The 16,475-nt window shown below is 35.1% G+C and overlaps 1 protein-coding gene across 1 annotated transcript in view; it reads right to left on the bottom strand.

The window, feature by feature from the left end:
* The window catches only part of LRRC7 (leucine rich repeat containing 7), a 307,069-nt gene that overhangs the window by 250,260 nt on the left and 40,334 nt on the right, over positions 1-16,475 (bottom strand). The window contains exon 3 of the mRNA XM_023762876.1: positions 10,724-10,802. Coding sequence (XP_023618644.1) covers positions 10,724-10,802 — 79 coding nt within the window. The remainder of the gene's footprint in view (positions 1-10,723; positions 10,803-16,475) is intronic.

Here is a 16,475-nt window from a genome sequence, read left to right as displayed (position 1 = left end):
ATTGTGCAAATTCCAATTGCAACATTGGATCGCCAAAAAATAAATTATATGAGAAACCATAATGCAAAGTAAGGTAATTTTTTAGCCTGGTTATAAACAAAGATGAATTGACATTTTATATTGAACCATTCTTTTTAAAAAATATAGAGTTCAAGGGTATACTTATATAGTATTTTTAATTTAATACTACATATATTTTTATTTCAATTCACTTCAACAAGAATGTATTGAATGGTTACTCTGAACTTAGATTCAAAATTAATGTCTCCTTCCTTACTCTCCTCATAGAAATCTACTCATAGATTTAGCAACATGCTTAAACCAATTACTTTTTGTACAAGTGTTGAAAATTTTCTACTCCTGGGATAAATTATAAATTTCTTAAAGGCAAGGAATTTTATAATCACCTCAATGATCTAGTTTTTTTTTTCATCTACATTTTTTTTATTGCTTAAAATATTATGAGTAGTACATTTGTCTCCTTTTTCCCCCCTTGACCTTCCCCCAGCCTCCCCTACCCACCCAGTGTCTTGTGTCCATTGGTTATGCTTATATGCATGCATACAAGTCCTTTGGTTGATCTCTTACTCCTCCAACCCTCCCCAGCCTTCCTACTGTAGTTTGACAGTCTGTTTAATGCTACTCTGCCTCTGTATCTATTTTTGTTCATCAGTTTATAATGGTCTTTATTATCCATAAATGAGAGAGATCATGTGGTATTTTTCTTTCACTGACTGGCTTATTTCACTTAGCATAATGCTCTCCAGTTCCATCCATGCTGTTGCAAATGGTAAGAGTTCCTTCTTTTTTACAGCAGCATAGCATTCCATTGTGTGTATGTACCACAGTTTTCTAATCCATTCATCCGTTGATGGGCACTTAGGTTGTTTCCAAATCTTAGCTATGGTAAATTGTCACTGTTCTCAAAACTGCCTGGTACTGGCACAAGAACAGACATATAGATCAATGGAATAGAATAGAGAATCCAGAAATCGACCCGAACCAATATGCTCAATTAATATTTGACAAAGGAGGCAAGAACATACAATGGAGTCAAGACAGGCTCTTCAATAAATGGTGCTGGGAAAATTGGACAGATACATGCAAAAAAATGAAACTAGACCACAAATTACACCATACACAAAAATAAACTCAAAATGGATAAAGGACTTAAATGTAAGACGAGAAACCATAAAAATACTAGAGGAATCCAAAGGCAACAAAATCTCAGACATATGACGAAGCAATTTCTTCACCGATACATCCCCTAGGGCATTGGAAACTAAAGAGAAAATAAACAAATGGGACTACATCAAAATAAAAAGCTTCTGCACAGCAAAAGAAACCATCAACAAAACAACAAGAAAGCCCACTGCATGGGAGAACATATTTGCCAATGTTATCACCGATAAGGGTTTAATCTCCAACATTTATAAAGAACTCATACAATTTAACAAAAGGAAGATAAACAATCCAATCAAAAAATGGGCAAAGGACCTAAATAGACACTTTTCAAAAGAGGACATCCAGAAAGCCAAGAGACATATGAAATCATGCTCCAAGTCACTAATCATCCGAGAGATGCAAATCAAAACAACAATGAGGTACCATCTCACACCTGTCAGAATGGCTATCATCAACAAATCAACAAATGACAAGTGCTGGAGAGGATGTGGAGAAAAAGGAACACTCGTGCACTGCTGGTGGGAATGCAGACTGGTGCAGCCACTATGGAAGACAGTATGGAGTTTCCTCAAAAAGTTAAAAATGGAACTCCCATTTGACCCAATGATCCCACTGCTAGGAATATATCCCAAGAAACCAGAAACACCAATCAGAAAGGATATATGCATCCCTAATGATCTAGTTTTATACTTTGAAACATATTTGAAAAACATATAAAGAAGATAGTCAATTTTATTTATTTCTAATTTTATGGTACAAATTTGTAGTTTCGTATAGAAACAGCTGCGCCATTTGTCAGTATCACCATTTCAGAGGAACATTCAAGGAGCAGCAAGAAAGAAGACAAATAAATTTGATGAAGATGGGTTGTCTTTATCCTCCTATTCAAGCTATTCAATGAAATCTAACATTTTATGCTTAAGTGAAGGGACTCTCAATAATGAAATGATTTTACTATCTTAAGACAACTGGCACATTTGATTTATTAAAAAATTCAAAGAATAGATGTTTTATATATATTAGTAAATAATTCTCTCTTTGCTAAGAAAACACTTTCATTTTATTACTTTCTGAACTTAAAAGTGACATGCTCAAACTTTAACAAAGGATAATAGAACCAGACACCATATGGTTTAGAGTTAGAGGTTGAGCACATGGGCATCAATGTCAAAAGACCTGGGTTTGAATCATAGCTTTTTCAATTATTATCTCTGTGACCTTTGCAACTGTAAGACTCAGTTTTCTTGTTTTTAAAATGATGATGCTAACATCCACTTCCAGAGTTGTTCCAATGATTAAATGATTAAATGTCCCACAGACAAGAACACAGTAAATGGGAGTAATTATATTACTTTTATGTGGCGTAGTATTGTTTTAATTCTGATCTTTCAATATTAACTATAACACTAATTTAAATATTTTTATTAATGCCAATTTTATTGTTGGAATAGGCAAATTAAGATAGGCTGTGGATATTCATTTTTCAACATTTTCTTTTCTAATTCCATTCACTACTTTAGATGTTAAATAAAAACACATTATAAGCATTTGAGCTCCACTAGAACAGTTAGACCAAATTTAATTACAGGTTTTACATGCTGTGATTAAGAAGCTATTATGTGATTGATTTACTGCCTGATGCTTCTGTTTCATTCCTGAATCTCCTTTCTACTATGCATTTTCCCTTTTATCAGGTGTACAAAGTTAAATACCATGTATTTACCACTTAAAAAGACATGAACTTGAGAGAAATAAGTCTTTGGTGTTTTTCCACAGATGTTTAACCTTCTCTGTAAACTTGAATAAACAAACAGCCAAAATGGTGCCCCCCCCCCAAAAAAAAAGAAAGAAAGAAAGGAAAGCCAATGTAAAATCTCTTACCCTACTGGAAATACATTTTAAATCTAAATCTTTAAATTTATGCAGCTTAAATTTATAAAATTAATATAAAAATATTACAGAAGATTTGGATGATAAAGAGAAACAATACCGCTCATAATTCCACCTTAACACAACATCATTACCATTTCATGTATTTCTAATCTAATTTACAATTAATTATTTTAACATCACTGCAAACTTGTATCACGAAGTCTCCCTTTACTTTGTAATTATCTTTTAATTTTGTTGTATAATCTATCATTCAAACTAGGACATGTTTGAAAGCTAAAAGGGACCTATTATTAATCATGCCACGTTAAGAGGTGTAAACTAGGATGATTTGAGTAAACAGAGCCATATGGTTACTTTCTACATGCTATTTGTACCCATCCAGTCCATGTGCCATTATTTATTTGCAATTTCCTTATCATTGAGCTTTAACAATATTTCAAAAATTTCAAAATGTATCTTTTAATTAAAACCAAACCCAAAATGCTTCTTCGGAATTGGGAGATATAGTGAAAGGAACTTAGATTTTCAACTACTATCTTCGTGTGTTTTCATTTGTAAAAAGTTATATAGATAAGTGAAGACGAAAATGAAATAATGTAAATAAATGCCTGAGACATAACATGCTCTCAAGAAATGTTGGTTCATCCTTTTTTCAGTGAGTAGTGGTTTTCAATTTTCTTGTGGTAATTTTCACCAATGACTTGGTTAAGGCATTCAGACTATATTGTAAAGTTCATATCTAAAACTAAAACTGTGATGAAAACATTCAAAACTATATTCTAGAGTTTTCATGACTTACTTCTTTGTAGATTACTTGGGTCAAATAAAATGAAGAGAAAAACAGCAGATTAAAAGAAGCAATGAAACCCAAATCTGGTTTTTTGAAAAGAGCAATAAAATAGACAACTCTCCAGTCAGACTAATAAATGAAAATAAAAAAGAAAGAAGACACAGATTGCTGATACCAGGAATGAAAGAAAGAGCACACTAGAAGACCCAAAGATATTAAAGGGCTAATAAAATGAGATGTCAATAAATTTGGAAACTTAAATGAGATGTATAAATTCCTGAAGAGCACAAACTAACAGTGATCATTCAAGAAAAACAAATAAGTAATTGGAATAGCCCTATAACTACTATGGTAATTAAAAACTCTCCCATAAACATTCAGACCCAATGGCTGTATTGGTAATTTCTACCAATATTTAAGAAAAGAATATTTCCAATTCTATAAAAACTTTTGTAAATGGTAGAAAGGAACATATCCCAACTATTTTTATGAAGCCAGTTGTACCCTGATACCAAAATCAAAGACATTTCAAGAAAAGAAAGTTCAGACTAATATGCTTCATTAATATAGATGAGGAAATCCTTTACAAAACATTAGCAAATCAAAGTCATTAATTTATAAAAAGAGTAATAATTCATGACCAAGTAGCATGTATATCTGGAAAGGAAAGTTAAACTGATATTAAAAAAAATTGATGTAATTCAATATATCATGAAATTGAAAAAGAAAAACCATATCATTGTGTCAGTAGATGCTTAAAAAAAAAGTGTTGTAATAATTCAATATCCATTGACAATAAAAAGTCTCAGCAAACCAGATAGACACGGTGGACAGATTCTAAGGTAGCCCTATGACCTTCACTTCTTGATGGTCATGTCCTTTAACTGTGGTAGGTCTTGGTACTTGCTCAATGAATGTGGTGAATATGATATGTCACTCCCATAACTTAACAATAGATGCTCCATCTTACTAGGAGACTCACTGTATTCAGCTGCTGGCCTTGAAGAAACAAGCTGCTATGTTGTGAACTGAACCAGCTTCTAGGATCCCAAAGTGGCCTCCAGGTGACAGCCAGCAAAAGGCTGGGGCTCTCACTTTATAACAACAAGCATAGGAATTCTGCCAATAACCTGAGTGCGCTTGAAAGTACATTCTTCCCCAGATGAGCCTCCGGAAGAGAACACAGCTTGACTAGTGCCTTGATTGCAGCCTGATGAAAGTCTGAAGCAGGGAACCCAGCTAACCCAAGGCCAGCTTCCTGACTCACAGAAATTGAGAGATAATGAATATATGTTGTTTTGAACCACTAAGCTGCTGGTAACTTCTTATACATGATTAGAAAACTAACACATACTTTGGTGTCTGGAATTGAGATTCTGCTGTAATAAATATTTACCTAAACATGTGAAGTGGCTTTGGAACCAGGCAGTGGTCAGAGACTAAACAACTGCTGAAAAACATCACAGAGAAATCCTAGGTTTCCTTGAAAAGAATGTAAAGTAGAAATCTAAATTTAGAGGACCCTGCTGAAAAAAAAAAACAAAAAACTAAAAAGGAAGTGAGGGTCTGGTTATTAAAAAATTTCCAAAACCTGATAAAGGGCATGTATGAAAAAACAAGTAACCATCACACATAATGGGGACAGTCTAATGCTCCCTCCCTAAGTCTGGAAACAAGATAATGATATCTCTTTTCACCTCTTCTATTCAACACTGTACAGGAGGTCCTAGACAGAACAATAAAGCAAGAAAAACAAATGAGTAAAAAGGCATGAAGATTTAAAAGGATAAAATAAAATTGTCTTTATGCACAGGTGACATGACAGTTTACCTAGGAAATCACCCCAAATCTATGAAATATCTACTAGAACTATTTAGTGAATTTAGTGAGGTTGCAGGACATAAGGTCCATATTTAAAAATCAATTGTATTTCTATACAGCAGCAATAAACAATTAAATAATGGAAAAATCATTTGCAATTGAACAAAAAGCATATAATACTGGAAATAAAATGAACAAAACATGTACAAGATTTATATGCTGAAATCTATAAAATATCAATAAAATAATTTTTTAAAGGTCGAAATAAGTATTCAGATAAGCTATGCTTAGGGATAGATATACTCAATATTTCTGAAACAACTCTGTCCGAATTGAACCACAGATGCAGTGCAATCCTTATCAAAATTCCAGAAGGATTTTTTTATTTTTGTAAATATTGGCAAACTGATTATGAAATTTATATGAAAAACCAAAGAGCACAGACCATCCCAAATATTTTGATAAAGAGGAACAAAGTTGAAGGACTCCCATTCCCCGACTGTATGAATTCCTACAAAGCTATAGTAATTAAGTGTATAGAACGGATGTAAGAAGATGGCATATAGAGCACTTTACAAAACAGATAACTCAGAAATGGAACCAAACACATATGATCAACTGATTTATAAAAAAGGATCAGGTGATTTTATGAAGAAAGGATAATCTTCTTAACAAAGAGTACTGGAACAATTGGAGACCATATGCAAACCAACCAACCAACCTGCAAAAAAACCCAAAAAAATGACCCACACACTTTATCCATATATAAAATTCAGCTTTAAATGGATCATAGACCTCAGTGTAAAACCTAAACTATAAAAGTTCCAGAGAAAAACATAGGAGAAAATCTTTATAACTATGAATTTAGCTAAGATCACTAGATAGGAGCGTGAAGTATAAGTCATTAAAATTTATTTAAATAGGACTTCTTCAAAATTAAAAACTTCTCTTTGAAAATCAATAGAAAATGAAAAGACATGTCACAGAATAGGAGCAATGATTTACAAACAAATATATGATGAACTTTTAGCCAGAATATATAACAATTTCTAGTAAACCAATAATAAAAAACAAGTCAATATAAATGAACAAAATCCTGAACTTTTATTTAAGAACTAATACAGATTGTCTAAGATGGTGGCATAGTTAAATGCCTGTACTCACCGCCTCCCACAACCACATCAAAATTACAACTAAAATACAGAACAATCATCATCCAGAATTGATGGAAAGCTGGCTGAATAGAAGTCCTACAATTAGAGAGGGAAAGAAGAAAGCACACAGGCTGGTAGGAGGTGCAGAGGCGCAAAACAGGCTGGTCTGGCACCCACGTGGGCTGCTTTTTTAATCAGAAGGGAGATTGCCTCTATGGAGGCTGCCTAGAGGAGCAAGTGGTCCCAACCCCACACCAGACCTCCTGCCCAGGGTCCCAGAGCTGGGAAAAGAAGTCCCTATGGGCAGTAAGAACTATGGGCTGTAAAAACCAGTGTGGATTGGGGCTTAGTGACACAGAGGCTGCTGGAGACCCAGCTGCTTCTCTTAAAAGGCCGGCACCACAAGCTGAACTTACATGCTTCCGCTCCCTCTGAGCTCCAGTGCTGGGCCAGGCTCTGGGGGACCCAGACACATACGAGGAGGAACTGGACTGTCTGGAATCGGGGCAGGAACTTGGGGGCAGCTTCCTCCCAGACAGAGGTGCTCTCAAGGATCATTGTTCCTATGCTGGGACCTCTCCAGTCACAGGGCTGACTGGCAGCCATTTCCTTTTGCTCCACCCTGGTGATTCCCTGAGACGCCAGCTCATCCAATTTATAACCTCACCCAAGCTGTGTGCAGCAGCAGCTTTTACATATTAATGGCCTTTCCTTGCTCAGGGCAAAATCTCTCAAACAAGCTTCAGCTGGATTAGGGAGCCCAAAACCTATCAATAAAAGGCCCAAGACCCAGCACCAGCACCAGCCTGCCTTGCTTCACAGATGAACCTCGTCTGGGCACTTCCAAACTGACACAAAGAGGAGGAATCTGCAGATGTCTCTGTACCTCCTGCTGGGTGGCCCTAGGCAGTGGCTTTCTTTGCACCTCCCTGGACACCTAAGAGCCAGTGTACCCAGTAGTCAGTGTGGGACCATACCAGATTACAACTCTACACATCCATAAGCAACACACTCAAAGGGCAGACTCAGAGAGCACCAAAACCTCACTGAAGCAAGTCCTGCTCCACAGGGGTGTCTACTGCACAGCAGCTCTCCCACTGTAGTCGCAGCTGGTCCTCACAGCCACTTGGCCTGAAGGTCAATTCCTCCCAGTGACACCAACAGCAATCAAGTCTCAACTACAAGACTGTGCTCACAGCCCTCAAAGCGGTGCACCTAGAGCTCCCAGCTCAGGTGACTGGGGAGGCTGAGCCACTAGGCCCTATAGGACACCTACTACACAAGGCCACTTTACCAACTCAAGGAGACATAACAGCTCTACCCAATACATAGAAACAAACACAGAGAAGTAGCCAAAATGCGGAGACAGGGAGGAATGTTTCAAATGAAAGAAATGGAAGAGAGAAGACTACTGGATATAGAGTTCAAAACCATGGTTATAAGGTTACTCAAGAATCTTCTAGAAACTTCTAAAAAAAAAAAAAAAGAAAAAAGGAAAAGGACCATTTAGAAATTAATCGTATACTGACTGAAATAAAGAATAATATACAGGGATTCAGCAGTGGAGTGGAGGTTTGTGAGAATAAAATCAATGATTTGAAATATGAGGAAGCAAAAAACACCCAACCAGAAGAGCAAAAAGGAAAAAAAAAATCCAAAAATGTGAGAATGCTATAAGGAACCTCTGGGACAACTTCAAGCATATCAAAATTTGCATTGTGGGGATGCCAGAGGAGACAGAGCAAGATATTGAGGACCTGTTTGAAGAAATAATGACAGAAAAGTCTCCCTACCTGCTGAAAGAAATAGACTTACAAGTCCAGGAAGCACAGAGAGTCCCAAATAAGAGGAACCCAAAGAGGACCACACCAAGACACATCATCATTAAAATGCCTAGGGCTAAAGACAAAGAGAGAATCTTAAAAGCAGTAAGAGAAAAGCAGTTATTTACCTACAAGGGAGTGCCCATACAACTGTCAGATGACTTTTCAACAGAAACCATGCAGGCCAGAAGAGAGTGGCAAGAAATAAACGATGAATAGCAAGGGCCTACTACCAAGATTACTTCACCCAGCAAAGCTATAATTTAGAATTGAAGGTCAGATAAAGCGCTTCACAGATCAGAAAAAGCTAAAGGGATTCATCACCACCAAACCAGTATTATATGAAATATTGAAGGGTATTCTTTAAGAAGAGGAGGAAGAAGAAAAAGATAAAAAATATGAACAACAAAATGGCAACAAATACATACCTATCAACAATTGAATCTAAAAATCAAAATAAACAAATAAATCTAATGAACAGAATAAACTTGTGAATAAAATAGAATCAGAGGCATGGAAATGGAACAGACTTACAATTCTCAGAGGGAAGGCGGTGGGCGGGTGGGAAGAGATGAAACAAAGATCTTATATGCATATATGCATTACCTTTGGACACAGACGATAGGGTGGCAAAGGCCTGGGGCGGGCGGGAACCTGGTGGATGGGGGCAATGGTGGGGGGGGGGGGAGAGGGATATCTGTAATAATCTCAACAATAAAATTTAAAAAATTAAAAATAAATAAAGAGAATGCTGTACATAGGTGGATTGGGTATACTAGAATTGGTACCATATTAACAAAAAGAACTAATATAGATTGTAAATAATAAGTACATGGAGAGATGCTACTTGGACATTAAAAATGTAAATTAAATTACTGTGAGCTACTACCATGAGATATCATATCTACTAGACTGGCTAAATAGGAAAAAAAAAGATAGTATCAAATTCGGAGAAAGATGAAAACAAAGGGAACGCTAATAAATTGCCGGTGTAAAGACCTCCCTCCTAACTTCAGTCTCCTTCTTTTACATTCCATTCCATTTTTATCTACAGCCATTTCTCATGATCCATAGAGAAACCATGCTCACTACTTCCTCTCAGTTGGTAAAAATTTCCCCCCAAATTTCCTAGAATAAACTTCCTTTCATTTATCAAATGACTTTCCAGTGGGCTTCAGTTTCTCTCAGTCTCTCCAACATCATGTGGACCAAGGATTAAGGAAGTTTTCTCAAATCCTACTTTCAATTTTTGTATAATTAAAATGTCATTCTTACTCTGAAACTCATTCTTTGCATCCCAATTTCACTACTTGTTTCAACCTCTTCCAAATATTACTACAATAGTTATAGCCTTTCTAGATTTTAAGACCACTTACATTGCTAATTGACTATGACATTGAGGTTCATGGCTCCTCCGATCCATTCACCTCATGGTTGCAAGGCCTTTTTGATCCACAGTACACTCTATCACTGTGACAACTAATTTGCCAAGGTGGTCACACAGGTGGTCACCAACCACAAATACCCTATGTCTTATCACAGCATCTTTACCATGCATTTCTTCCATTCTGCTATCCTCATTGGATTGTCTTTTTGCTCTTCCTATAACCTCAGGTACACAAATACTATCTTTTTTATCATGGTTAATTCCTTTTCCAGCTTGAAGTACATGATTAGCTATTTTCATAAAATTCTTGCACTTGTTTGAACTTTCATCAGATCCTTGATGCTAATTTTCCACCATGGCCATACTACTGACTGTTTCCTTAGTTTCAGTGTTCTTCCATAGAATGTTGCCAGAGACCCACAGAAAAATAATGACACAGTTTGCTTCAAAGTAATGCCCACTTGCACCAATTAGGCCTTCATTGTTATCCAGCAGTGCTTTTAATAATCTTTTGGTGAATTATTCTGATTTGATTAGTCCTTTCCCATCATTCTATTGAATAGAGTCTTAAGTGCAGCATTTAAAATTAATTTATTATGTGAATTTCTTTTTTTGGTACATTATTCCATTGGAAACATACAAAAAATAAAATGAAATCACTCATACTCACTTAGAAATGGGATTGACACTGGCTTCAATAATTGTTAAACACTTACAGCACTTTATGCTCTCTGGAAAATCTTGTACACCTAAAATGTAAAAGAAAAAAATACATGAAAATGTTCCAGTCAAAATTCTCTAAGCTATAAGGATAATATTAAGAATAATTAATTATACAGTATAAACACTGTGGGTATTATTATTTAAGTAAAAATAATAACTTAATGTTATATATATTTTCATCATATATACATATTTTATGATAGCAATAATTGGAAATTGGATAAAAATTTGAGGACAATTGTGTGTTTGGTATAAGATAGATTTTGACTCTTTACATATCGAAAGAAATAAAAATAGTTTGGATTTATTTAGTTATTATAGTGCCACTACAGGAAAAAGGGGAAATCAGCAGATACAAGAAAACAGAAGATAAAAATATTTGCTCCCTTCATTTTATAAGATTGGGAAGACTGAACACATGCATCTGAAAAATACCTAAGGACAAATCACAAAACCAATGGATATTCCCAAACTAATACTGTGCTCTAACGAATCTTATGCAATTCTATCTGTTGGCACCGATGCAGCTCTGCATCCGCCTGGAGGGTGAAGAGGTGAGCAGCCCCTCTCAGGTCCTCTCTGGAGGCTCTGAGATAGCAGCCTCCATACCTGCCCTTGGAGAACTGCTCATCTGCCGTCACAGCTGTGCTGTTGGCGATGTGACAGAAAAACACAAGTTTTTCTTCCTGAAAATTAGTAAGCCACAAAACCGAATCCGAAACACGAGTGTCAGGAATAAAAGATGTGGAGGGCATTTCAGTCAACTGATACAAATGAATCAAATATAGCAACCCCTGCAAACGTTTAGAAGAGAAAACAGCTACTAGCATATGGAGCAATTCCTATATGCCTGCCGTACTACCTGCTCTCAATTTCTGAAACTGTTATTAAGGATATAAAAATGTCCACAAAATACCAGTCCTCCTGAATACTTCATATCTGACAGAGGGAGGAGAAACATTTTGTGACAGGATTTAGTTGAACTTTTGTAGATAGATACTTAAGAAAGAAAACCCTCCGCCTGCCTAGAGTCAGCGACCTAGACCACGTGACCACAGGACCTGGACGCCCAGGAAGCAGCAGGTGGTTTATTCAGTGTCAAGTAGGGTTGAGGGCATTTCTCATGCTATTCTTCCCTACGTGAAAGTTCATCAGAAAGCATGCTGTCCTAACATCATTGCTAAAGTATTTTGCCTTCTTAAGGAGAACCCAAGTTTAAGAGCTCCATTATGTATGAACTGAATGAGAAAGAACAATTCTCCTTTTTGGAAAGATGTAACACCCAGAGCTGCCCTCATTAACTAGACATTAACAAAATGTCAAAGAAGTCAATAAGCTAACCCTTCCTTAGTATTTATATTTACTTTGGATGTCTGCAACCAACAGGGGGTAAGGCTTCTATCTTCCTCCCTTTAGCTCTTTCTGTTCAGTCACCAATCTGGGCTCATTACACACTGTGGGCCCGATGCTTCTGTCCACACTGCCATAGAATGATATTTTTTGAAAGTATGTGTAAACCAAAATATGAAAGCAGAGCAAAATAGAACACGATATTAAGGAAAAGACTCTGTCTCCTTATCGTCTACCGAAAATGGAATTCCCTGCTGTGTTGAAAATGCTGCTACATTATTTTTTATAAAACCTGTATTATGTTCACAGTTTAAACCTTAAATTGTTCAGAGCAGAGTCTCTTGGATGACGATGGAATCCTAACTTTATTACCCAAACAGGTTGGGTAACCTTAGGCAAGTCATTTAAATGTATAATGTTCTAATTTCCTATTCTAAAAAATGGTGATTAAATGAATGGTTTCATCAGAGAGTTGCAGTGAGGATTAAAAAAGATAAATCAGATAAATTAATTAGCAGGAAGTGCTGCATAAATGTTATCTATAGTTATTAGAAATAAATAGAAGCAGAGGGTAGCAGTCAAAAAGGAACCAACAATCAGGTGAAAACGAGCTGGCTTGAGGTATAAACTTGTAAAATTTATTGAGTTAGGAAAACACAGCAAAGTGGTAGGAATTAGTATGATGGAAGAATATCCCAATATTTGATCAATATAGTAGCTGACATAAATGCTCTTGCAGATGGGGGATAAGTTATAAAAAGATATGTATGAATATGCATATTTATAGATATATTTATATCTTATAATATAAAAATATAAGGTATCCCAATAATGTATACACACACGTTGAATAATTATAAATGCGGTGTTTTTTAAAACACATTTCATTGTCAAAATTGAGCTATCAGCTGTTAAAGTGCGTATACATTTTTTTGGGACATGCTGTATAACTAGTTTGTACTGAGCAATATTTTTATATTTTTGCTGAGGTTCTTATAGCTATCTTAATTTGCTTATGAGAGCTGGGATTTTTGAATTTAGGAAAAGTTCTTAGAACATAAACCCATCTTGTAGTTCAATCTAAACATGGAGAGGTAAGATAGCATAGTAGTTAAAAGCACAGGTTGGCAAGGTGACTGAATCCTGTATTATCACTTAACTAGCCATGTAATTTTAGACATTATAATATTTGAGTGTTGTGAGTATTAGCTGGTATTAATGTAAAGCACTTAGTAGCATGTCTGGCACTTAACACGTACCTAATAAATACTATATTAAATTCACGTATTAATAAAATGAAAGGTAACAAACTTGTGTATGCCATTGTATAAAATAATTTCATTCTTCTATTAATCTTGTGAGGAAGATATATTAAGCAACATTATTTTCATTTCATGGATGAAAAACCACACATTCACAAGAATTAAGTGACTTACTTAAATACTTAATGAGTGTTTATAGATGGAAATGGATATAGGTGGGATTTAATTCAATTTTTCAACATCATATCTCCTGTTCCTCTTTACCCCATTATGTTACTTCCTATTAAAATGATGTTAGACTTATTGTAGAACTCACATTTTCATTACCAATCTTTGAGATTGGTCTGCCTGATTCTCTGAAACACAGTATCTTTGAATAATTAAAAAGGTTATATATATATATATATATATATATATATATATATATATATATAAATTACACAGTATCTTTGAATAATTAAAAAGGTTATATATATATATATATATATATATATATATATATATATATATAAATTATATGTTAAATATACATACATACACATTTTCTGAGATGGATTATGTACTGATTTTCAAATTTATTTATTCAGAAATAGGGAGATAAATATCTTTTACTTTAACAATTTATCTTATTCCAATTATTTTTACTTGTGATTACTGGAGAAAATCAGATCAAATATTTGTAGACCATACCTAGTACAACGCAAGTTCTAATCCCTATTTTTCAGTTGACACATCACATAGGCTTTCTAACGCAGCCCTTATTTAAGGGCATCACAATTGCATTCTTTTGGGAATCCCTGGAGATTCAAGCTCATTATGTTTAGACTAGATTCAAACCTAGGCTGAACAACCAATGAGGAATGTATCCTAAACTAGTTACACAAGAAGCACTGTGTTTTATAAGCAAAATGGCATATTTATTTTTAAAAATGGACAACTGCCCTATTCACAAATAGCAGATGACATCGATAAATGTTTACCATCCAAATTAGGACATTGCAGTAATATTTTCCCAATATGTTTACTTCAGTAACTATATCACAAAATCTCTTTTGAATATGTCCACAGAAATACTGTCAAATGAGAAATGACATTTCTGAATTTGGAACTTAAAATACCTTAGAAACAAAGATCCTAGTGCAATGGAATTATTGATAATTGCATTAACCAAATATGAATATCTTGAAGAAGAAAAGACATAATAGACTTCTTTATCTGTTTTCTTTGCCCTTTCCCTTTTAAAAAATTAGGTTGAAAAAAATTCCTATTCAACTTTCAATTATTCAAAAACGACTTCACTTTGTGCGGTTTTCATTCTCATTCACTTTCCTGCTGCCTCCATTTGACCACTTCACTGCTGTGCAGAAGGGAGAGGGAAGAATTCTGAAATCAATCCAATCTGCATCTTTCCTGCCTAGCATGGAAAAGTTGAAAGTCATGGCTAAATTTAGGTTTTAGTATACAGTATTCAGTTCATTGTTTTCACCTTGACTACCCTGTTTATTACTAATACAGACAAATAGGTCTCACAAAAGGATTTTAAGACAGTAATAAATATAGTGTTCAGCCCTAGCCGGTTTGGCTTAATGGATAGAGCGTCAGCCTTCGAACTGAAAGGTCCCAGGTTCTATTCTGGTCAAGGGCACATGCCTGGGTTGTGGGCTCGATCCCCAGTGGGGGACTTGCAGGAGGCAGCCAATCAATGATTCTCTCTCATCATGGATGCTTCTATCTCTCTCTTCGTCTTCCTTTCTCTCGGAAATCAATAAAAATATATTTAAAAAATAAATAAATATAGTGTTCAGCTTTATTTAATTATAAAAAAAAGATTGTTGAGGAAAGATTGGCTTCAGAAATGAACAGGCATAGTTCATCTGCACTAATAAGAAAAAATCCGAGAATATGGGTGCAGATGCTGGTCTATGGGTAGATATGATGGTAACAGTCTACGGAAGTTATCTTCTGAGAGCGTTAATATTCTCAGTGGAGTAGGATGAATAGCCGTAAAGATGGCAATGAAGTGTGGAAGGCTTGAAGACAGAAAACATTGTGACGTAGTCACCAGAAGAGGAACATCGATGGATAAAAGAAGTTGGGAAGCATGAAGGCTGTACTTAGATGTGCAATCATGAACTTAAAGTAATACCACCAGCGTGATTGAGGATTTTTCCCCAGTTCCTTTCAGCAATAGGTAGAGTTGGGTGCAGCCAGAATTATAATTTTACTGAGCATACACAGTGCCATGAGATAAAAGCAAGGGTGTCAAAGGGAGTCATCTAATGATTAAGCATGGCATTTAAGCCATGCAAAAAGGTCAAAGAAAACATCAAAAGGGAAGAAATCCTGAGAAGGTGGTGGCATCTAGATTGGTGGTTCTGCTGGGGTCAAAGGGTGGCTGGAATAGTAGAAGAAGAGGTATTCTAGAAAGACAGGATGGAGTCAGAAAGTAAATTTTTTCAGTTGACATTCAATATCTTGATATTCCTGACATGATCTTGATCAGACTCAAGAAAACAATGGTAACTCAGCAAGTGCTTGTTAAATTGCATCTAATTATATTTTTGCATCCATACCTTGAAGCACTGAACTAAAAAACTTTACAAGCATAGAAACATTTGACTTTAGTACAAAGGTTTTAGATTCAAATGAACTTTTCTAAGATGAAAAAGGTAACTCTTTCCATACAAACATAATACAGAAGACTTCCTACAAATACCACATTTTGAATGACTTTGTGTTCTCTTAAATACATTAACATTTATGTTGATTACCTATAAATGTTTATATAAATCAGTACATTTGATAATTGTTATGGATAATGCATTTTGAAATGCTCGTTTATGAATTTCACAGATATATCAACCCAAATGGTTTACTCTGTGATATGAATGCCATATGCTGAAAAAAAATCTTAATATTTTGTATAAAAAGAAGGGAAAATATATTTACGAGACATTAATGTGATATTTTAATTATGATACCAACTTTCATAATTCTTTTCAATTTTAAGAAGGCAGGCAGTTTTGTATATCTAATAAATGGAAGTATATTTAGGAGCAGAAAGAATGAAATTTATTGAGAAAATGT

Source organism: Myotis lucifugus, unplaced genomic scaffold (genome assembly GCF_000147115.1).
Source record: "Myotis lucifugus unplaced genomic scaffold, Myoluc2.0 scaffold_265, whole genome shotgun sequence".
NCBI lineage: Eukaryota > Metazoa > Chordata > Mammalia > Chiroptera > Vespertilionidae > Myotis > Myotis lucifugus.
The sequence above is the reverse complement of the archived record's forward strand: the minus strand, read 5'-3'. Positions and strand labels throughout refer to the sequence as shown.